Source organism: Diadema antillarum, unplaced genomic scaffold (assembly GCF_040938485.1).
Source record: "Diadema antillarum isolate AM-2024a unplaced genomic scaffold, OU_Dant_1.0 scf00000064, whole genome shotgun sequence".
NCBI classification, from domain to species: Eukaryota; Metazoa; Echinodermata; class Echinoidea; order Diadematoida; family Diadematidae; genus Diadema; species Diadema antillarum.
The window spans coordinates 1,881,095-1,905,011 of NW_027270953.1; the positions used below are offsets into that span (position 1 = coordinate 1,881,095).

General features: G+C 42.0%; 1 protein-coding gene across 4 annotated transcripts; it reads left to right on the plus strand.

Moving 5' to 3' along the window:
- The first annotated feature begins 526 nt into the window (after positions 1–526).
- Positions 527–23,612, plus strand: LOC139716378 (uncharacterized). Of its 4 annotated transcripts, XM_071627928.1 has the most exons (6): positions 535–985; positions 2,111–2,205; positions 2,629–2,744; positions 8,347–8,642; positions 10,043–10,182; positions 22,448–23,612. In XM_071627928.1, exons 2-6 carry the CDS (start codon positions 2,122–2,124, stop codon positions 22,559–22,561), a joined length of 750 nt encoding a protein of 249 aa, XP_071484029.1. In that variant the 5' UTR covers positions 535–985; positions 2,111–2,121; the 3' UTR covers positions 22,562–23,612. The 4 variants fall into 4 exon arrangements, with proteins under 4 accessions (XP_071484028.1, XP_071484026.1, XP_071484029.1 ...); XM_071627927.1 differs by lacking the exon at positions 22,448–23,612 and having other exon boundaries at positions 527–985; positions 2,629–2,818; positions 10,043–12,689; XM_071627925.1 differs by lacking the exon at positions 22,448–23,612 and having other exon boundaries at positions 527–985; positions 10,043–12,689.
- The last annotated feature ends 305 nt before the right edge of the window (positions 23,613–23,917 follow it).

Below are 23,917 nucleotides of genomic sequence, written 5' to 3' on the forward strand. Positions count from 1 at the left end.
TAGGTTTATTTATCTTATTTTGTATGTCCCCCCCCCCCCCCGAACACGCATGGGCTGAGCTGAACAAAAATGTTCGCAAAAAATGCGAAGTGCGTGATGTGCATTGTCTTCATTATGCGTGACATGTTACAGGGTTCCGTGGCAGTATATCGTTTTCGTACAATGGTTACCCAGGCAACTGACCCCCGTGAGGTCGCTCTGCACTTTACTATATACGCACCCATGTCAAAAGAAGTCGATAAGGACATGTTTGAAAGCATAAATGGCGTCGCCGACGTTTTCCCGAAAGAAGAATTTTGTTTTTTACTTTGCATGCTTTCTATCGCCGGTTAGGGGTTCTATATCACAAAAATAGGATCAGACATGAAGGGAAGTAAAGTCAACAGAATAACTTAAAGACAACCAATTACTATATGCGCTTATTGTGATGTGGAGAAGATACAAATATAATCTGACATCTGTTTATAGCTGAATCCTTTATTGTATTTCAAGAAGGTACATTCATTTTGTTTTGTTATTTCCTAACTATAAATAGGACAATTAAATGGCATTTAAGGGTATTGTACGTTGCATTCTCAGCTGCCCATCAACAAGGCTAGGCAGTCACTGATGTCAAATTCGCTGATCAGTTGTACATTCCTAAACCTATATAGCGTATTTTGTGTATATATTTTGTATGTTGGCTTAACGTATTCTGCATTCTTTCCCACCACTAGCTTGCTATACAATGAGAAAGCTTTAGCTCGCTGGAGTACCATCGTTCAAGGTCCATGTTGCTCAAAGTGTTACTCCGTCTGAATAAGTAAGGACTCTTTTTGTGCAAGAATGAGTACGCTGATTGTCAATATCAGTGTACATGTCACATTCACAATGCGAGCATTAAGTTTGTGAAGATCAATCACTGCATTTCAAACATCGCAGGGAGCCTGATGTGACGAACTTTGATTTCAACTTTGTGAAATCACTGCATCGCACTGCGCCTGATGTGAGTAATGACTTCTGTAATATTTGCCTTTATCTACATTGATTACTAAAGTAAATTAAAGTAAAGTAAAGTAATTAGTTTCACGAGCTGTTATAGACGATAAAAGCATTCTTAGAACAAAATCCTACTCAATGTCCTAATTCCGATCGTTGTTCTATCCATAACGAGAGAATAAATCATGTGGTGCTATTATACCAGTAATCACAACCCGTCGTAAGTAAGCTTTAACGAAGTGAAGGCCAATTCCGTATATATTTTGTATACAATGTTAGTTTTTCCTTAAGCATGGATGATAAAGGACTACGTCTATTCAGGTTGTTGACTTACATAAGTCCTGTACAAGATATAGGCTGATAACATGCGCTCGGCATTTATGGTCGTATTTTGGGTACACTGAGAAAAGCAAATACTCTATCAGAGCAATGGTGTTGCCCATGTATCTGTGTTGTACATTTCCTGCACAGGCCTTGAACTGATATGATAACAATAAAACTGTGCGAAAGACTATTTGAAATAATTCTCGTGCGAGCACTCATACCTCGACACAAGTCTGGCTACTTTAACTGCGTGTATAGACCTGTGTGTGTGTTTTGATCGTGTCCTACCTTATATTATGAGTAGCCAAGGCTCTTGTGAATTTCTTTAACGTTTTTGTGATCGATTTCTGTATAGTGCTTTCTGCTTCCAATGACTCCCAAAATCATCACTGTTGGTATTTACGTTTTCATTTAGCAACATTTACGCATCCTACATTATTTGCAGTTCGTTTGCTGGATCCAAGTTAGATAACTTCATATTGACATTAAAACGCAATACATTGGTTCATGACCGATTTTGATGCCGTGTAAATAACTGATAATGCTTCAGTTCGTAAAGACTGGAAGAATATTGTGGACACGTGATGTTGATGATTGTAGTTTTGTGACAGAAATAACAATTTTTGAAACCTTTCTCAGTAGTCCATAATGTGACCAATATTGTCATCAGCATGTCCTTTTTTATTGTCTTGTCATGGTGGTTTTGATATTCTTTGATATATTATTATGGTCATTTTGATATTTTTTGATATATTATGGTTATTATGATACATATACACAATGTATATATATTTCTCTAACATCTCAGAGACAGGAAACATGGCGACATTAAAAGAGAATACTGTATATATTCTTCTGTCGATTGCACTCATCTGGAACTATAGATGCATGGCTTCGAATGCGGTAAGTACACTACAAAATTAATGTTAAATGATCGTTGTTGATTGATAAGTAATTAATATGTGATATGGCATATATTCATATACATATTACATAAGCTACACTGGTTCTCCACATGGTCGAGACCCATTGTGTGTGTGTGTGTGTGTGTGTGTGTGTGTGTGTGTGTGTGTGTGTGTGTGTAAAGAAATATCTCTCTCTCCTCTCTGTGTATGTGTGTGTGTATTATGATATTACATAATATATAGACAAATCCAGTACAATGATAAGTTTCGAAAGTAAGCTACAACCCACGGATACGAATGCAATACTAATACTTGAAGCTTAACGATGGACTTATAAAGCTTACGTAAAATAAGATGGTGTAATATTCTCAAACCTTCTTAGCGGTATTCTTTGATATGTTTTTCTGAATTCATTTCACAGGAATCGACGAACAACAAGAGTTTTGATTGCCCGGACGGTGCCACTCATCTCATACTCTGCAAGTTGAGCCAGAGTATTATCGATTCATGTCTCAGTGCCGATGAAGACACTAATACGTGAGAAAACCTAAACTACCACTTGACTCTACAATATTCCTAGTCCAACCGCCAATATTCGCATAAGCAAGCGGGTACTTGCCGGTCCGGAGACTGGGCTCTTTCCTAAACTTTCTTAGGCTGACGCACGAGATAACCAACTAAGAACAACAAAAAGGAAACTCCACAAGCAGAATAAAGCTTTTCTTTTACTTTTTAAACCAATTGGAGGGGCGTCATCAGCTTTTTTTCCAAGAGGGGGGGGGGGGGGTGCGTTTTGACACTAAATGTAACCTGCGAGATTTTTTTACATACACGAATCTGAAAATGGGGGTACATTACTATATGGGGGGGGGGGGGGTCATTACTGTGTACGCTGTTATTTCTGCGTACATTAAACCTTTGCGAAAATAACAGCTTATGCAGTATGTGACGGTGTGTGATCCTCGGCGAGGGAGCGAAGTAACCGTGCGGGGGAGGGTGCGGGGGAGGGTGTGGGAGGGGGATATCCCCTCCCACGGTAAGGAGTTTTTGTTTGGTTTGGTTTGGTTTTATTTCCCGTCATAAAAAGCATACAATGAAATAACTTTACAAATATACAGAGTTTACAGAAATGCAATGTTATACAAACTATACAAACAAAAGAAAATTAACATCATTAAACAGTACGAGTGAGAGTTTACAAACACAGAACCTAAGCAATAATAACAAAGACAAAGTGATAGATGAGATAGTGGAAAACGGCTGGAAAACCCATATTCAGCGACACTGTTGTAGAGTCACTGGTCTTCCATGGGGACCAGAAGAAGAAGAAAAAGAAGAAGAAGAAGAAGAAGAAGAAGAAGAAAAAAAAAAATATAGAAAAAAAAGTGGGAGGAAACGGGGTAATATCGTCTTGTAATAACAATAATGATATTCAATATTATCTTCTTATTCAAATTAAAAATCGATAATTATACAGATTGATACATAAACATCATACATGAAAAATCTTTGAATTGTTCATAAAATAGACACCATTGAGTCTTATTCAGTCTAATTTTTTAACAATAATCGCTTAAATGTTACAATTGTTGGGCAGTTACGAATACAAATGGGAAGACTATTATGCAACTTTATACCTCTATAAAAAAATGTGCGTTTACAACTATTTGTTCGAGGTTTTGGTAAAGGAAGATTGTTGTATCGAAAATTATAGGGTTTATCAACATATGATATATTTTCTTGCAAATAACTGGGTGTTAAATTGTTCAAAACTTTAAACATCATAATTTGAACGTGACGAATTTGACGAGATTTCAGAATTTCCCACTGTAATATTTCATGCATGGATGATACGGAAAAATGAGATTGTGGCTTAATCTTTAAAATAATTCTTCCTGCTCTATTTTGAAGTTTTTGTATTTGATTAAGAAGTTGCCCACGTGATGATTGAAATATAATATCTGCATAATCTAGATGAGGTAAAATAACCGTTCGATATATCAAATTTAAATATTTTCTACTGATAAATTGTCGTAAACGACGAAGAAATGAAATCATGCGACCCACCTTTTGACACAAATGATCAATATGAACATCCCATTTGAGTTCAGCATCGATATAAAGGCCCAAATATTTCACACTCTGTACTTGATTTATCACATGGCCTTTTATGCTAAGATCCAATCTATTATACCTTTTAATCATATGACGGTTCCCAATAAGCATACTCACAGTTTTTTCATAATTGATTTTAAGTTTATTTTTGGAAATCCACTTGTCAAGTTTCAGAAGCTCATATCGCAAAATTGATTGTACTGTACGCGGGTCTTTATGAGAAACATATAAAACTGTGTCGTCCGCATACAAATGTACGCTACATAAGTCAAACACAGAAGGTAAATCATTGATAAATATAATGAATAGCAAGGGACCTAAGATAGATCCTTGAGGCACCCCCAGCCCAATGGGTAATTCTTCAGAAAAACAATTCCCTATACTAGTAACAATCCTCCGATCCGAGAGATAGCTTTCAAACCATTTAAGCGAGGTGCTACTGATCCCTATTCTATGCATTGTATTGAGAAGGCATTTCACATTGACCAGGTCGAAAGCCTTTTGAAGATCGACAAATACGGCACCTGTATACATTCCTTCATCCATGGCTTTTAACCACGTATCCGTGACCTTAATCAGTGCTGTGGAAGTAGAATGATTCGGACGAAAACCCGATTGTTCTATTGTGAGTATATTATTCTGACTCAAATGCTGAATCAACTGTTTTTGTATGACTCTCTCAAGGATTTTGGATAAACATGACAATATAGAAATTGGTCGGTAATTATTTGGAATCGATCTGTCACCCTTTTTATGTAAAGGAATAATTTTACCAACCTTCCATTTCTTGGGAACGATACCAAGGGTTATGGATTTATTAATCAAAAATGTTATAGGTTTAACAATTTCATTCTGAGAAATTTTCAAAATATGTACAGATATACCATCTAAGCCTTCAGATTTCTTATCTTTTAATAATTGTATTTCTTTTAAAATATCATCTTCGCTAACAGTACACAGTTTGAAAAGATTTTTGACACAGGTATCAGTAATTGAATTACAATTTTCAGGCTCATTCTCAGATGAATCAGAGATCAGTCCAGTCGCAACATTAGCAAAATGGTGGTTAAACTGATTTGCCATGCTCTGGCACTGACTGGGTGGAGGCTGGGAATTGGAACCTTCCTTTGGTAATAATGAAGCCAGTATTTTCCAAGACTTGCTGGCGTTTTGTTCCTTGGTTAAGTGTTCAGTATAATAGCTTCTTTTCGATTTTTTAATCAAGGAGGTTACTTTGTTTTTCAGAACACGGTACATTTTCCAGTCATTTTCGTTTTTGGACTTAAAAGCTTTTCGTTTGGCTAAGTCTCTTTTTTTCATGAGAACAAAAATCGAATCATTAAGCCATGGGGATTTATTTGCACGCACTCTCTTAGTTTTAAGAGGCATATGCTTGTTAACAACGTGAAACAAAAGCTTTTCGAAATTTGCAGTAGCTTGATCGATGTCATTCTCCCCCTCAACCTCAATCCAATTCATTTGAGATAGATCAGACATGAACATTTCAATGTCAGTTTGATGGGCTTTCCATACAAGGTAGCTCATTGAGTGGTCGCTTACACCATTGTGTATAACACCAGAAGACTTTATCATTTCAATACTGTTCGTTAACATATGATCGATAAGCGATGCAGATTCATTAGTGATCCTGGACATTCAGTAGTGTTAACAAAATTCAGAGAGTATATATCATTTATCCGTATATATCGTTTAGTAGTACAATCACTAGCCTTCTTTTGAATGTCAAGATTTATATCGCCCATGATAATGAGGTGACACTCAAGACTTTCTGTGAATTCCAAAAAACGTTCATATTGGTCAAGAAGATCACTTTTAGAGTTTGGAGGCCGATACCAGTTGACAATCACAATAGGTTTTGACTTTTTAGAACGAATAATCAAAACAATTGCTTCCAGTCCTGACATAGGAGAGTCTTCTATGATTTCGAATTCTAAACTCTCATGGATGTAAAATGATACCCCACCTCCAGATCTGTTACGATCTTTTCTAACTATATTGTAATGAGGAATTTCTATTTCACGATCATATATTGACTCATCAAGTCTTGTTTCATTTAAAGCAAAAACGTGTATATCATTACAGCACAAAATTGAACGTATTTCATCAATATGTTTGACAAGACTTACAACGTTCAATTGAACAAACTTCAAACCTTTGCCTGTAAAATTTGAATATACCAGATTTGGTTTAGGGGGGGTTTGAACATCGGTGTCTAACAATTTGGGGCTACATAATTGATCAATTTGGCTGTCATTACAAATGTCTGTATCAGAAAATGGTAGATGTTGCATAATACACCGAGGACATTCCCAGCCAATAAACTGATGAGATATATCATTGTACAAATTTATTGGTACATTACTACAAGAAATATGAACCCATTGATCACATGATGTGCATAGAAGACCTTTTTGATTTGCTTTTACAGCAAGATTACATAAGACACAAGGATATTGTGTAACCATAATAATTTGCCAGTTCAAATTCAAGACGAATGTAGATAAAAAAAGGCAAAAAAAAAGTAGGAAAAAGAAAAAGAAAAGAAATATCAAAGAAACTACTTAATTGACATAAAAATTGCACAAATTAAAGTTTTAAATAATGCGCGTGATACAAACTTGAAAATCACATGTTCCGTGAAGTGTCGATATATTATATGAATGAAGTTATCTGACTCATATAAGCAATACATCAAAATAATATAGCCGCATAACTGGTGAATGCATGCGTCTTGAACTGCGGCCATTATCTAAAACAACTTATCTATCACAGGAAATTTGACGCAGCATTTAACATGAAAACTTGAGAAAGACTACGAAGTAGCACTGAACGAATGGCCGTGACACTGGTAAAAACAGGAGAAAGCAGGAAAATGGCTCTGCACAGGTCAAGACATAATAGAACATTGGAACTACAGACAGGTCAAGACCTACCAAAAGATGCCAAGAAGAGATAAAGCAGCCACGATTGCATAAAACTGGTCAAGGCATACTACAACACGCAGGTCATTAGGACCCCACTGTAAGCAGGCCAAAACATTGTAACAACTGGATTATAGACTTTAGTAGAGAGGTAAAGACAAGTGTGTAAAGTCGCGTTTATATAGCATTTTAAATCAAATTTCTAGGGAATTAAACATAGCAAAAAAAAATCACTGCGAAGGACTATGATCATAACTTCGACTATGATCATAACTTACGAAAACTATTTATTTTCACATAGTGGAAAATCATTGTGATGAACTGTGATTATAACATACGAGGGTACATTATGTGACGGTGTGAGATTCCTCGGCGAGGGACTTTCTGTAAAAACAAGTGTGTAAAGTCGCGTTTATAGAGTATTTTAAATTAAATTTCTAAGGAATTAAACATAGTGAAAAAAAAAAAACTGCGAAGGACTGTGATCATAACTTGGACTATGATCATAACTTATGAAAACTATTCATTTTACATAGTGGGAAAATCACTGTGGAGGACTATGATTATAACATATACGGGGTTATACATTATGTGACAGTGTGAGAACCTCGGCGAGGGAGCGAAGCGACCGAGCGGGGGACGGTGTGGGAGGGGGATACCCCCTCCCACGGTAGGGCCTTTTTGTAAAAACAAGAGTGTAAAAGTCGCGTGTATAGAGCATTTTGTATCAAATGTCTAGGGAATAAAACATTGTAAAAAATCACTGCGGAGGATTATGATCATAATTCTTGAAAACTGATCTTGATCTTGATGTAGCATTTGGATAGTTTCCAAACGTTTGTTATGAATGTTGATTAAATCCCCAACTGGTAGCAATCTTTCTATCAAGACTCAAGGCATATTTTTCAACTGTAACTTTTTTTTTGTAACTGTGCGTTATTGTCATATCAAAAGCTTTTGCAGCACAGATTATATATATGCATGGGTTTTTGCGTATTATGAATTGTTATGTCAGTCGAATTCTTTCCTTTATTTTAAGTGCATAGAGGGATAGACATGTCTTTTTTTTCTCCCCTGTATAGATGTAACGCTTGTGGGGATAAGTTTTTCCTCAAAGAGCATTTCAATCGGTGCACGATTTGCCACAAATGTTCGGACTGTGGAACGAACAAACGACTCATTGATCATTGCACCGATACGTCAGACACAGTCTGTAAAAGTATCAACACCGAACCAGCGACGACTTCACAAGAATCAACAACAGAACTCTATACGGGATCAACGGCTGAACTCTGTCATGTCTGTGCTGGATCAACCACAGAACTCTATGCGGGATCAACCACTGCAGCCGACAAAAACCCAGAGCCTGTACAGAATTGTACGTGCTCCTGAACCTGGTATTGCGTTTATCGTTTACACTCAATTTAAGTTATCTGGGAGGGAAAAGGAACTAAATTAATGACCATTGGTGAATACCAGGAATAGTTTTTTTTATATATATATATATATATACATATCTATACAATAGGCCTAATACAATGCTCGACATTTTTAGCGGTGGCCCGGCGGCCCAGGACCACCAAAAATAGATGTCAGAACACCATTATTTTATGAATTGTTATGTTTAGGTGGCCACCACAAATTCATAAGTGTGTATATTCCTTGCCTTTCTATCTGTTCCTCGTCTGAGAAAGTTGTAATGTTTAGTCGTCAAGCCGCACAATATACAACTATAATTTTATGCAAGAAACTGCGAGGGATGCATAGTCACTATCATGACATTGTAAGCGCAAGTTTAACAAACAAATGTTAACACACCACATAATCTTAAGTATTCGAAGAAATGCAAATGCTGTGTAGAATAAAGTAAACAATTCAAATACCTTGCTACTGCAATTAACTTCAAGAGATAAGAAACTTAAAAAGACGAATATATAGAATTGAGGTTTTTCAAATAATTATTGACCGACAAGATATCAAATGCTGCGTCAAACTTTGGAGTCAGGTGGTTATACGTGACAGAATCTCTTATAGGATTGCAGGAATATACCAAGTGCAAGCTTAAGTGACTCAAAAATCAGGGATCAAGAATGGGGGGGGGGGGGATAAAGTTGCTGAAAATAAAGAAAACATTGATTTAGATACTATGTAAAGTTTAATGCAGACACTGCCAACATGGTCAACGTGAAATCACTGTTAAACTGATTCGAATGGATCTGTGTGATTCAGACTGTTGTGAGTGTACAAGGATTCATGGTTTGCATGTTAGACAAACATACGCCCTTAACACAAATTTCCAGTCACTCAATTCAGCTACAACTACAACCAATCTACGCTATAAGCATTAAAGGCATAATTTACCATTTGCAGATGAGACAGAAACCAGCATTAGTGCTTAGAAATAATTCTAAAATGTGAGTTAGGGATAGAAACAACCACTGTGAAAATTTGAATTAGTAACATTGATGCTAATATTGTTACATATACAAAATGTGAACAATAGTTATGATAAAAATGTTTCCAGGCTAAACCGTATACCGCTACGGTTTATTGAGAAAAATACTGACATCTCCTTATATTTTAGGCTTTATTGCAAAACTTGTATTATGGGAGGGTGTTTTGTGGTACAACAGACATACACATATGCATTAAAGGCGATATCTTGAACATTTTTCAAATGACTGCTCCCAAAGGTAAACCGGACCTTTGATGGCTATAGTTAATGCTTTTAGGACTATACGTAATTATTGGTACCCAAACTCTTTTTGGCATTGACAGGTTCGTCGCTCGATCGTCTGCACGTGGCACTGATAGCAGTGATCTGTGTTCTCTCCATGATCCTGGCACTGGCGGTGTGTCTTCTATGGAAATTGAATTGTTTCAGCTGGTTACGTCATCTGATACAGAGAAACAATGGAGTAAGAAATCTACGAAAGTGAATTAAGTACAAGCATATTTCAATACGTATCCAACGTACCTTACGCACGAAGTTTCATGCCATCTGCTTATTTAATCTGCAGTTTGTCGCGTGTCAGTGGTTTGCTGAAGCACACTGCCACTGGCAGGAAATGCAATTTTGATGGAATTGTTATATCAGGGGCGTCACCAGCTTTTTTTCAAGGGGGGTGCGTTTTGACAGTAAATGTAAACTGTGAGATTTTTTTTTTGATTTGATTTATTGGCTCCTGTGTCATCATGTACATTTACACATACTCCATATTATATTGTACAAATTATACATGTGATTATATACATACACGAATCTTTCGCTATGAAGGACTATACGGGGGTACATTATGTGACGGTGTGAGATCCTCGGCGATGATCCATTCCGCTCCTTCAGTGCGGAGGGTGTAGGATAGTCCACTGCCTGGACTGTTTTGTGTGGTGTGATCATTTACCGCGCGCATTGCCTCGCATATACCGGGCAGGGACAACCTCATTGCTTACTTCCTGTCCCGAGGCCGGGTCTTCCCCTCCGAGTGGAGACTCAACCCGCGAATCATGAGCCGACTGGTGAACCAGATGCCACCGCTGGAGGTGGATCTCTTCGCCTCGGAGCTGAATGCTCAGCTACCCAGGTACTGCACGAGAGTGCAGGACCCCGCAGCCTGGCGGCTGGACGCCTTCTCCTTCCAGTGGAAGGGATTCAGAGGCTATGCGTTCCCACCCTTTCCCCTCATTCCCCGCGTCCTGCGGAAGATCAGACGGGACCAGGCGACCATCCTCCTCATAGCCCTCTGGTGGCCAAGGAGGTCATGGTTTCTAGAGCTCACGAACCTGCTGGTGGGGAGCCCGAGGCTCCTTCCCGCTCGCCCAGATCTAATAGCGCAGCCGGTGTCGGGAGCTCTGCATCCCCGACCGAGCTCACTCCACCTGATTGCCTGGCCCTTATCAGGGAATCCGGTACTCAAGCGGGCTTGTCAGAACGAGCTGCTTCACTCGTTGCCCGCAGCCGGAGGGAATCCACCCGGGAGGCTTACAATTCCCGTTTGGCTGGATACTATTCCTGGTGCCAATCTCACGGGGTGGATCCCCGTTCAGCCCCTTTGAGAGATGTGGCGGACTTTTTGGTTTCCCTCTTTGACAAAGGTTTAACCATCTCTACCATTCGGGGGTATCGCTCTGCCATCGCGGCAGTGCATACTGGTTTCGAGGATGGGTCCACTATATCTACTGCCCCCTCCCTCTCTGGCTTACTCCGCACCTTCTTCTTGGAACGCCCCCCGTCGAGGAGATTGCTCCCATCCTGGAGCCTTCCTCGTGTGCTAGAGGCGCTTGCCAGGTCGCCCTTCGAGCCCTTAGCCGAAGCCTCCCTTAGGGATTTAACCATCAAGACGGTTTTTCTCTTGGCTATCGCTTCTGGGCAGCGCCGTAGTGCGCTTCACGCCTTGTCTACCCTGCAGGGCCACATACGCTGGGAACGGGCTGGCGTGCGGCTAATCCTTAACCCTTCGTATGTGGCCAAAAATCAGACAGCAGCCTCCAGTCCGGTTGAGATCTTCATCCAACCCCTGGCCGCTCATTCCTCTATTGCAGAGGACAAAGTCTGGTGTCCGGTGCGGGCCCTGAAATATTACTGGGCCCGTACCAAGGACCGACGCTCCGGGGATCAACTCTTTGTAGTTACTAAGGAGCCCTTCTCTGCTGCCTCTAAAGACACCATATCGAAGTGGATTGTGGCCGCTATCAAAGCGGCTGGCCCAGAGGCTCTCTCCCCGGGTGTAGCGCCCCGCGCTCATGACACGCGAGGGATCAGCGCTTCCTGGGCCCTATTCGCAGGAGTGTCGGTCGAGGAGATCCAAAAAGCAGCCTATTGGCGTTCTCCCAATTCGTTCATTTCTTTTTATCTTCGGGACGTTCCCGCTGCTGTGCCCTCCTTCTCTAGGGCAGCCCTTTTGTCAGCGGCGAAGTCCCGTTGATTACACCGCCTTACAGCCAAGCCTCCCTTGTTAGTCCGTGTCGGTCTAGCATACTATAACAGATAGGTGGTCGGATGTACTGATGTAGATCATGAGGATCAGGCGTGATCCTCTTATCTACGAGGTACATCGACCACCTATCTGTGTCCCCCCTCCTTCCCCTCGCCTCGCGGCGCGACTTGACTGTGTGTCCTGATTGCGGGTGACCTGGTTATGTGGAACTGGAGGAGGAGTCATGGCGGGTGACCGGTTACGTGCGTGCGTGCGGACGTGCGTACGGCCTGGGGGACACGGGCGGTGTAAGGTAGGCTTACTGTGTAAAAGTTTTTTGTTCGATGTTAGGGCAATTATAGGGATAATAGTGTTTATTAGATAATAATGTTTATTCTCTTGTGGTTGAGAATGAGGCGAAAGCTCCCCGAGCGCTTGGGGACCAGAAAGGTATAGGGGAAAGGGAGAGCCGCGGGTGGTCGCGGACCCGTTCCACTACCCCCTTCGCTAACAGGGCGGCGATCTCGGCCGCCATGCCTCGGCGTCTGAGGGGAGGCAAGCGAGGGGGGGGGGAGAGACGGATGACGCCTCCGGGTAAGGGAGTGGCGAGCTCGATGGAGAAGCCACCGCCTACAACGGAGAGCACGAAGGCGTCGTCCGTAATGGCCGCCCAGGCCGGCTGGAAGGCCTGCAGGCGGCCGCCTACCCCAGCTGGGGGACCTGAAGCGCTCGGGGCAAGGAGTCAAAAGCCGCCGCGGCCCTTGGCGGCCGGGCGGGTTGATCCTCGCTGTCTGTCTCTACCCCTGTGACTGCGGCGACCGCGGCCGGAGCGGCAGGACGGCTTAGGGGGAGGCAAGGTGACCGTTACGCGGGGGGGGTGCCGCCGTCGGGCGAGCAGCTCCGCGGGGTCGGGGGGCTCGTGGTTGGACGGATCTGAGCTGCGTGGCCAATTCACGGGCCTGTTGGCACCTTGCTAACTCATCCCTGATCCGAGGGGCAAACTGACCTGAGAACAGAAAGGGGCCCTCGCAGGGCATGTCAGCGGTCAGCTGAACCTGCTGTCTAGCTGAAAAACCCAGTGCTTCTAGAGCCAGGTTCCTGCGACGACGAGTCGTGTACAAGGCTGCACGGGTAGACTGTTTCCACAGTTGTTCCGAGAGGGACATAAGCAGTGCGTCAAGCAACTGCCTGTCTTCTGGAGAGACCCGCAGGTCGTCTGCTTGTACGGCCAAATTGGTCAGAGCACCCGCATACGCTGCCAGACGCATAGTGGACCTAGCCAAGATGGACATATGCGTCCACCTCTTATCTTCTTCAAGGAAGGAGCGCCTGCGTAGGGGGTTGACCTTCCCGACGTAATCACCTAGAGCAAGCAGCTCGGGGGATAGCGTCTCCGGGGACAGAAAACGGGCCATGTCGCCCGGTTGAAAAGTGAACGCTCTTCTCAAACCAGGAGGGCCACCCCTGGGGGACGGTTCACGAGCGATGCGCCCGTACTCATCCTTGAAGTCAGCTGTGAGGGGAATGCCGGGTGAGTACCCGATCCCCCCGGAAGAGCCGGGACGCCTGGGGCTATTGCTCCGCAGGGTCCGGGCGGACCGTATAAAACTCCTCCAAGTAGCGGAGGAGCAAGGCTTCCGCCTCCTCACTGAGGTGTTTCAAACCAGGCGGGGCCTCAGTCCCGATCAGGGAGGGCGCCGCCGAGGAGGTGGACATAGACTCCCACTCTGAAGAGGGGTCAGACTCTGAGGCAGGGACCCCGAGCTGATCAGAGAGGGGTGGGAAAGGGGGAGGCGCCAGTGCTGGGGAGAGAGTCTCCGCTGGCAGTGCGCTATCACCCAACAAGGTACGGGCCGCCAGGCCCGAGGCAGGGCGGGGGGGGGGGGCCGAGGGGGCGGCAAGAGTAGACCACCGGTAGGGGTAGTAGCCACCGGAGCCTGACTGGCAGCGGCCGGGACCGGGCGGTGCAGTCGAAGGCTCTCCGCCTGGGTCGGGAAGGTTTCCTCCCCAGGTGGAGCCCCTAACGCCGCGGGAGCACGGCTCGTACCGGCTATGAGCTCCCTGCGTGGCGGCGGCGGGGCCATGGGCACTGAAGAAGCAGCGGTCGATTCGGCCGGAAGCGGAACACGTTCCCCCCGAAGGAGAGACCCAGCAGGTCCCTGGATGTTGGCATCGAGCGGTTACAGGGGTAGCGCGATAAGCTGTGGAGCGGCGCGTGGATGCGTAATGATAGAAAACGTCCAGAATCTGGACTAGGTGTAGGAGGGGGATACCCCCTCCCACCGTAGGAACTTTTTGTAAATACAAGAGTGTTAAATAGAGCATAGTGAAAATAAACATAACATGGAGGACTATTACGGGGGTACATTGTGTGACGGAGTGAGATCCTCGGCGAGGGAGCGAAGCAACCGAGCGGGAGAGGGTGTAGGAGGGGAATGCCCTTCCCACGGAGGGACTTTTTGTAAAAAGAAAAAAAGGAGAATTGCATAACAATTGAATGCGAGCGAGCGTAGCGGGCGAGCTTGAAAGTTTTGATATTTTTACAATCCCAAACTGCGGTTTGTAGCTATAATTATTTTTTCGCTTTGGAAATGAAGGGGGGCGCACCGGGCGCAACTGCTGGCAATTACTGGCAGCAACATGAGGATAAAGGCATAACGATTAAATGCGAGCGAGCGGAGCGAGCGATCGAGCTTGAAAATTTTGACATATTACAGTCCCAAAACTGCCGTTTTTAGCTCTGTCTTTTCGCTTGGAGATTAAAGGGGGAGGTGGCGCACCGGGCGCAACTGCTGGCAATTACTGGCAGCAAAGTCAGGAGAATGGCACAACGATTAAATGCGAGCGAGCGAAGCGAGCGAGCTCGAAAATTTTGGCATTTCACAGTTAAAATAATGCCGCTTTTAGCTACATCTTTTCGCTTTGAAAATGAAGGGGGGAGCGCACCGGGCGCAACTGCTGGCAATTACTGGCAACAACATCAGGAGGATGGGATAACGATTAAATGCGAGCGAGCGGAGCGAGCGACCTTGAAAATTTTGACAATTTACAGTAAAAGAAAAACAGGGCGCAACTGCTGGCAATTACTGGGAGTAACATCAGGAGAATGTCATAACAATTAAATGCGAGCGAGCGGAACAAGTGAGCTTGAAAATTTTGACACAGTCAAAAAACTGCCGTTTGTAGCTATATATTTTTTCGTTTTCGAAATTAAGGGGAGAGGCACCGGGCAGCGCGCCACCGGGCACAACTGCCGGCAATTACTGGCAGCAACATCAGGAGAATGGCATGACGATTATATCGTCGGTATCACTTCAGTCAATCAATTTTCCTCACAACATTTTTGTTACCCCAAGGTTCCACAGTTATGTTGTCTCAATTTACTTTGTTTTGATTATGCAACCTTATTCTATGTTACCAAAGAAAGTGAAATGTTTATGTTCTTTTCGAAAAATGAAATAAAGTTTGAATTAAATTGAATTGATTAAAATGCGAGCGAGCGGAGCGAGCGAGCTTGAAAATTTTGGCATTTTAGCGTCTAAAAACTGCCGTTTGTAGCTATTCCTTTTCGCTTTGGAAATTAAGGAGGGGTGGCGTACCGGGCGCAACTGCTGGCAATTACTGGCAGCAACGTCAGGAGAATGGCACAAAGATAAAATGCGAGCTCGAAAATTTTGGCACTTTAGAGTTTAAAAAATGTCGTTTTTAGCTACATCTTTTCGCTTTGAAAATTAAGGGGGCGCACCTGCTGGCAATTTACTGGCAGTAACATCAGGAGAATGGCAAAGCGATTAAATGCGAGCAAGCTTGAAAATTTTGACATTACAGTAAAAAAATTACCGTTTGTAGCTATATTTTTTCGCTTTGGAAATTAAGCAGGGTGCACCGGGCGCAACTGCTGGCAATTACTAGCACCAACATCAGGAGGATGGGATAAAGATTAGATGTGAGAGAGCGGAGCGAGTGACCTTGAAAAATTTGACATTTTACAATCTACAAAACTTCCGTTTGTAGCTATATTTCTTCGTTTTGGAAATTAAGGGGGGCTCACAGGGCGCAACTGCTGGCAATTACTGGCAGTAACACCAGGAGAATGTCATAACAATTAAATGCGAGCGAGCGGAACAAGTGAGCTTGAAAATTTTGACACAGTCAAAAAACTGCCGTTTGTAGCTATATATTTTTTCGTTTTCGAAATTAAGGGCGGAGGCACCGGGCACAACTGCTGGCAATTACTGGCAGCAACATCAGGAGAATGACATAACGATTATATCGTCTGTATCACTTCAGTCAATCAATTTTCCTTACAACGTTTTAGTAACCTCAATGTTCCACAATTATGTTTTCTCAGTTTACCTTGTTATGAATTATGCAGCCTTATTCTATGTTACCAAAGAAAGTGAAATGTTTATGTTCTTTTTGAAAAATGAAATAAAGTTTGAATTGATTTGAAATGAATTGATTAAAATGCGAGCGAGCAGAGCGAGCGAGCTTGAAACTTATGACATTTTACAGTCTAAAAACTGCCGTTTGTATATCTATTCCTTTTCGCTTTGAAAATTAAGGAGAGGGGGGTGCACCGGGTCCAACTGCTGGCAATCTAATACTGGCAGCAACATCAGGAGAATGGCATAGCGATTAAATACGAGCGAGCGGAGCGAGCGAGCGTGAAAATTTTGACTTTTTACAGTCCAAAAACTGCCGTTTGTAGCTTTTTTTTTTTCGCTTTGGAAATTAAGGGGTGGTGGGGGCGGTGCACCACTGATATAGTCAAGGATGTCGGTTTATGTTCATGATCGGGGGAGGTATGACCAGCGAGGGGGCGTCGAAGTGACCATGCCGGGGAAGGATGTCCAAAATCTGCACTTTAGAGCATCCCCTAATTGTTTGTGTGTGTGTGTGTGTGTGTGTGTGTGTTTTATACATGGAAAAGCTGGGAAATTGCCCAGGTCAAGTCTTATTATTGCCAATGCAAGGCATTTTATATAGACTATAGTATGTAAAGCAACACTCAGTGATCTAGCTTTGATATAACGAAGTGTAAGGTACAGAGGTGTACATTCTGCATTGCAGCGAGTCTTTGCCGTTCGGATGTTCTGAGTACACTGCTCCATCCTGCTTATCATTCAGAATGCCAACCAGGAATCACGCTGAATCACAATATTTTGTCGGCTCCGGGCTTTTTGAACAATGTTTCACACGACATGATTGATGCCTCTTCAATTAAAAGACATCTTAGAGAAAAAAATAATAATTTCTTGCTCACCCTTTCATGTGAATTTCAAAAGCAGTTAACTAACCCTTGAATTACCATTTTGATATTTTTTTTTACCAGCGGATGGGGGGGGTGCACGTGCCCCCCCCCCCCCCAGTTTAATACGCCACTGATTGGAGACAGTGGGCGGGGTATCTCCCTCCCATGCGACGGAGCTTTTGCATTTTCTGAATTGATAATCCGTTGCACAATGAATGAAATATACCTTACGTATGTACTACGGTCTAGTAAACACTATGGGCCCGAATTCACGAAGGTGGTACAAATGAAACCATGGTTTAAACCATGGACAAAAACCATGGAGCGCCAAGTGTCGCACGGAATATTTCGTTGCGAAATTGGTCATTCCGTCGACAAAATGACTATTTCGTTAATGAAATTATCATTTCGTGGACGAAATGTTAATTTAGTTACAAAATGTTGTCATTTCGATACAAAATAACCATTTCCTCGACGAAATGACTGATTTTGTAACGAAATATTCAATGCGACACTTGGCGCTTCATGGTTTTTGTCCATGGTTTAAACCATGGTTTAATTTGTACCACCTTCGTGAATTCGGGCCTGTATGTATAGCATCAGTGCTGCCAGAGCCGGGGTGCGATTGTTTTTGTTTTTGTTTTTGTTTTTGTTTTTTGTTGTTTTTGTTTTGTTTTTTGTTTTGTTTTGTTTTCCTCCTGGTGCAAAATATTTTAAAAAAATAAGAAAAAAAAAACAATTATTTAGCGCCCGGCGTTGAGGTCGCTCGCAGACTGAAGAGTTATTTTTTTTTTTAGGTTCTGAAGGGGGGCGCACCCCTCCCCCCCTCTCCTGGTGACGCCCATGTATATCCGTAGTTTGCATTCATGGTCTGGGTTTCTGGGATTCTTAAATGTAAAAGTACCGGAATTTTTCATTCTAAGTTATTTTTCTTTAACATTGGGCAATTAGCGGCTCCGTTTTTGTCTGTACTGTATCACGGACCTACTAACGAATGGACTTTCGACGAAACCTACCACTTTAAAGTACGAGATCCGCCGCCATATGACTATGCGCATCTCCATGAGTACATACAGGTGTCTCAAAAATGGTGATTACATAATCGTGCATCGTCATTGACAAGAGAATTGTTTCCTGATTCTGGTATTATCTGGCTGATGCGCCTTTTCAGACTGAAACGTCTTTGAATAAACGCCAGTGATGAGAAGCAGCAAACCTCAGAACATGACTGATCTCGTTTCACTGGATTGGAAATTACCAATTCGCTTGTTAGCGCTTACACATTATGACTTTGCCTGATAGAAGACAGACATATCCTCTTCCCTTGCTATCTGTTTTTACACTGGAAAAATGTGCGGAAAAGGTGGAAAATGAGACAACAAATCATGATCAAATAGCTAGAACCTTGACTATCTCTTCAAAAGTACCTGCATTTCGCTAACAAAGATGTCTGAGCGGTTATGTACTGTACCTATACATACCACAACCGCACATGCATTTTCCTTGATTTAATCAGTTGTTATCTTCTGCGCATTTAGACACCGTTTACAGTGCGGGGCTGGACCGAGCCGCGGCCGAGCCCCGCAATTTTGTCCGTTTACACTGCCGGGCTGCGAAATTATTTTTCCCACATAAGTTCCGGACCCCAAGTCTACATGATATGAATATTCATGACTTACGTCTTCGGAATAAGAGTACGCATGCGCGTGGACCCCGTTTTTTTATTGCGGCGAGGAAAAGAGAAAATGAATAAGAGTATATGCATGAGTACAAGCAAAGATGCATACCATCAATCAGAGCTCATCTTGTCGCTCGCTATCAAACTAATTTTAGTAAAGGGTAATTAAAATTGTATTCAGACACTATTGACATAAAAATAATCATTTTTAATTTAAAGATTTATTTAATTCAGGAGTGATTTTTACTAAGTTTTTAAAGCTTGTTAGGTTTAATCAGTATGCCACTGGCATTTTTGATATTGACAATTCGTAAGACATTGACGTTTTGGTGATGGTGGTGGTCGCAGTGATGATGTGCATGACATTGATATTAAAGGCATTGATTAATATTGTGCTCATTTTAACCCATCCACGTATGGGCCTCCATGTAATCTGTAATTTCGTGCCTGTCTAGTAAGTTGGCAGTGAACTTGGGCGCTATCTTCCCTACGGCGCGATCTACACGCGAAGAGCATTCATACATTATTGAAAAACTGACTGTGTGCCATTCCAACCAGGCAGGAGGGTTGACGCGTGTACACTCATGCAAATGTGCACTTAGTTACCTCAATACTGCACTAGTTTATGTGAATTTTATGAAAGGAAATAATAAACTGTGAATAAATTATGAAAAAACATTATGCTTTTGGGTATTTTATTCATAAATCCTTTTCATTTCAACCCATTTGTAATCACATCTTACCCACTTGCAAATCGACGTGTCCATAACGTCCTCGAGCCCCCGAGACAGCTCTGGGACATTCCATTCAATGACGGGGTTTTTATTTTGCAACGTTATCAAATAACTCTCACGTAAGCAAGTTCTTGATATGGCTAATCTATTTTATAATATATCATGATATATTTATGCTTAGATAACCTAATTCAAATTTGCAGAGACATAGAAAAGGATTTGTTTTACAATCGTGATACGTTCAACTACTCATTTACCCTGTGCTGAAATCCGCATGTCTGCTCCACACGTGTTGTCGCTATCGCTCAGTCTCTGCCGGAAATTTCTTACGAGCTACCCGGGTTTATTCATGCATGCCTACCTACGTAATTTGTGATGTGATAATTATTTAATTAATCAATCAATCAATTAATCTATTACTTAAGATACAACTCGAGGAAACAGATCTAAGAATTCAATTACCAACTATAAACCTCAGCTTTCTGAAACCACAAATAACTAGAAATATTATTATGAAATCAAACAAAAGGGAGGAAAGTCTAAGATGGAACAAAGATTGAAATAGATTAGATTATTCCAAAATATCTTGTATGCTTCTTTATTCTACAGCATTTTTCTATTCCTATTTAATATTTTCATTTTCCCCATTTCTTATCATTCATTCGGAATGTAATTATGTACTTCTTCATTCAGTAGACCTTTAATAAATGATAAGATAACCAAACCATATATTACCAAGTCTACATATCGACACTAACTTTTAGCTTCCATCTCTTTTGCCCCAAAGTGGATGTCCCTGTCTTCCCTGTCCCTCATGTTGGTTGCCGAAATGCTGAGATGCTGAGATGTTGCCTCTTGCCTCTATCCCTCCCCTTGCGTTCTTCCTCCATCCACATTGGATTCTCTTCCCCATCTAGTGCCTGGTGTCCTTCAGTGCTTCTGTCATTTTTTTTATCTTTACCATTTTTAGTCAGTAAATTGCTCGACGGCGACCGCTCGATCTATTTCCTTGGTTTTCTTCTGTGCTGTTGTCATTTTTGTCTCTATTATTTTTGTTCCCAAAATCGCGCGGCAGCGACCGCTCGATTATGTCAGTGCCTTGGCGGTTGCCGCTCGGACATCGAGCGTATTTTGGGCAGTGAGTGAAAACTGGTCGGTCGCCGCTGAAATTTTAACTCCGCGTTAAAAATTTCAGCGGCGACCGACCGATGCCTTAAAAATCAGTGGTGCCTGGTCGGTCACCGGTCGGTCACCGGTCGTTGTCCAACCGAAATCGGCTACACTCGCCGACCTGTCGCCGAGCAGGCTGATTTGGGGGTTGTGACCGTAGCCTTAGGATGGCAACTCTTGCTGGAATGGCAACTTCCAATAGCAACAGCCAATCCGGAAGCTGGATTCTTGTCGTTACTATGACAAGTGCCATTCGAGCAAGAGTTGCTATCATATCAACTTTTTATGAAATGGGGCCCACCGGTCTGTTGTCAGTAAACTCAGGATTGTTTGACAGCAATGCAGGATTGGATGAGTGGCAATTCCCTGAAACGTAAAAATGACAAAACTGATGTGATCCTGATTGGTTCCCGACACCAACACTCTGTGTTTGAGATGGAGCACATTTCCCTGAATGGCCAGAATCTGGCGCTCTTGGAATCAGTTCGTGACCTTGGAGTGATCCTAGACAACAGGTTGAAGATGAATGACCACATCACGAGTGCTTGTGAGAGTGCCGACTACCATCTGAGGAACATTGCAAGAATTCGCAGATTCTTGTCTGAATCTGATGCTGTCAAGGTTATTCACGCCCTAGTATCATCGCGTATTGACTATTGTAATGCAGTATTAGCTGGTCTGCCGAACTCTTCTATCTCTCGCCTCCAAAGGGTACAGAAAAGTGCCGCCCGTGTTCTAGCTCGTGTGAGGAAAAACTCGACCCCATCACCCCAATAGTAAGACAATACCACTGGCTTCCGGTCAAGAAGAGGATTGAGTAAAAGATTCTTACCCTTGTTTTCAAGGCATTACATAACATGGCTCCGAAGTATCTTCAGGACTTGGTCATAGTGAAACAGTCGGCTTACAGTCTACGTTCTTCGTCTTCGACGGTGTTACATGTTCCTAAAACTCGGACAACCTGCGGGGATCGCGCCTTCCTCCTTATGGCTCCTTCACTTTGGAATAAATTTCAGGATATTGTTCGCAACATACACAACTTACATACTTTTCAACGACATGTAAAGGCATATCCTTTTGCTCAATCATTTAATTAGTTGGTTTTTGTTTATTTCTTCTTTTAGGCATTGTCATTGTATTGTATTGCCTTGTATGGTATTGCAATGTATTGTAATGTACTATTTTTTTGTACCTTTTCTATTTTGTATTTCCTTAAGAGAGAGCAGCAGGCGCTTTGAGTAGTTTGTAAGCAGATATAGCGCTTTATAAGAAATTACTTATATAAAGCACCATATGAATGTAAATTTTTATTATCATTATTATAAAGCTCGCTACGACGACTCCTTGGTCACATAGCGTTATAAAGTAGATAATGAAAGAGAAATCTGTATGACCCTTCATATTATTTCACCCTTTAATTTCAATAACATCCAGCAACAGCCAAACGCTGGGGACGGTGGGGCACCTCCGAACAACGGCCAGCAACAAGAGCAAGGAGTTCTCTTAGTGCCAAGAAATCCAGACGCAGGACCAGTCGCGATTGATTGACTTTCAGTCTGAATGACGGATGCAAACTGTGACACCAACCCCGATCTATTAGACTGTGAAACGGAGCACGACAAGCTTACGGTCGATCATAAGAGTTTGAGTTTAACGATTGTACTAGAATCATGTCAGCCACAGGTCGTTCACCTGATAGATTTCCATTTGATATACAGACATCTTTATGGCAATGGAATAATTGTGAGAATAACACTTACCCTGTATATACATAAGCAACCATCGTGAACGAGCCCCCATAAATCAAATACTGTTGAATACGATGTACTAGCTGATACAGTATTTGCAGTGAAACAAAATGATTGTTATGTAAATGCTGGTGAAAAAGATGCCATACACCATTCAAGGTTTTTTGGTGTGACTATGACAACAAAGAACACATTATAACATGTATTGTATATACATTCTCGATTTCAGTCTTCCATTTTTATACACTTGAATCACATTTGCAATCTTTATGGAGTCAAGATTCCAAAAAAAGTACACCATTTTGGGGGATACCATGAGTTCTTTTCTTGGAAATTATTTGTGTGTGCAGTTTCCGTCTACTTATACATTTGTTGTTGTTCTGAAATCTTAAAGGAAAACAAAACCCAAAGAGAAATGTGGATTGAGTGAAAGCAGCAACATTAGTAGAACACATTAGTGAAAGTTTGAGGAAAATCGGGCAATCGATGCAAAGTAATGATCTTTCTTTTTTTTACGTTTTGGTGTTGGAACCGCTGGTTGAGGAGAGTTATGGCGTCATGTGCAAACAACGATATAAAGAAAATATAAAGGGAATTAAAAAAAATATAAAAATTACACATTCCGTCAACTTGATACTGACATAATATTATGAAGGGTAGCAATATTCCCCCTGCTTTTTGAAGCGGTTAATCAAGTGCTCTTTCATTATGCTAGAAAAGTGAATTTTTGTCGAGTAAATATACATGTATTATGTAGTAGATATATGGATATATGTGTGTACTTGTGTCATGTCCAAATGGAAAATAGAACTTTACTCAAAAATGTTATCTGCGTTTGTAAAATGACTCATTTCATTTTACACAAACTGTGAGCCTGATGTTGCAAGCGTTCAAAAACAATTGTATTTTATGACATTCTATTACATATATAAGTATCAACAATTATGCTTCCTACCCCAACCTGCAAAGAACTTTGTATTGGTGAGATTTTCATGTTAGATTTTGTTGTCGCGTTTATACTGCTGTATATAAAGAAGAAAATCATCAGATTGTATGTACATGTAAGATAAAGAGTTTTACATATAGACACCGCTTGGAGGCCATCCTCAGAAATATAACCATAATGGCATACTTGCCGTCTTTCGTTTGATTTTTT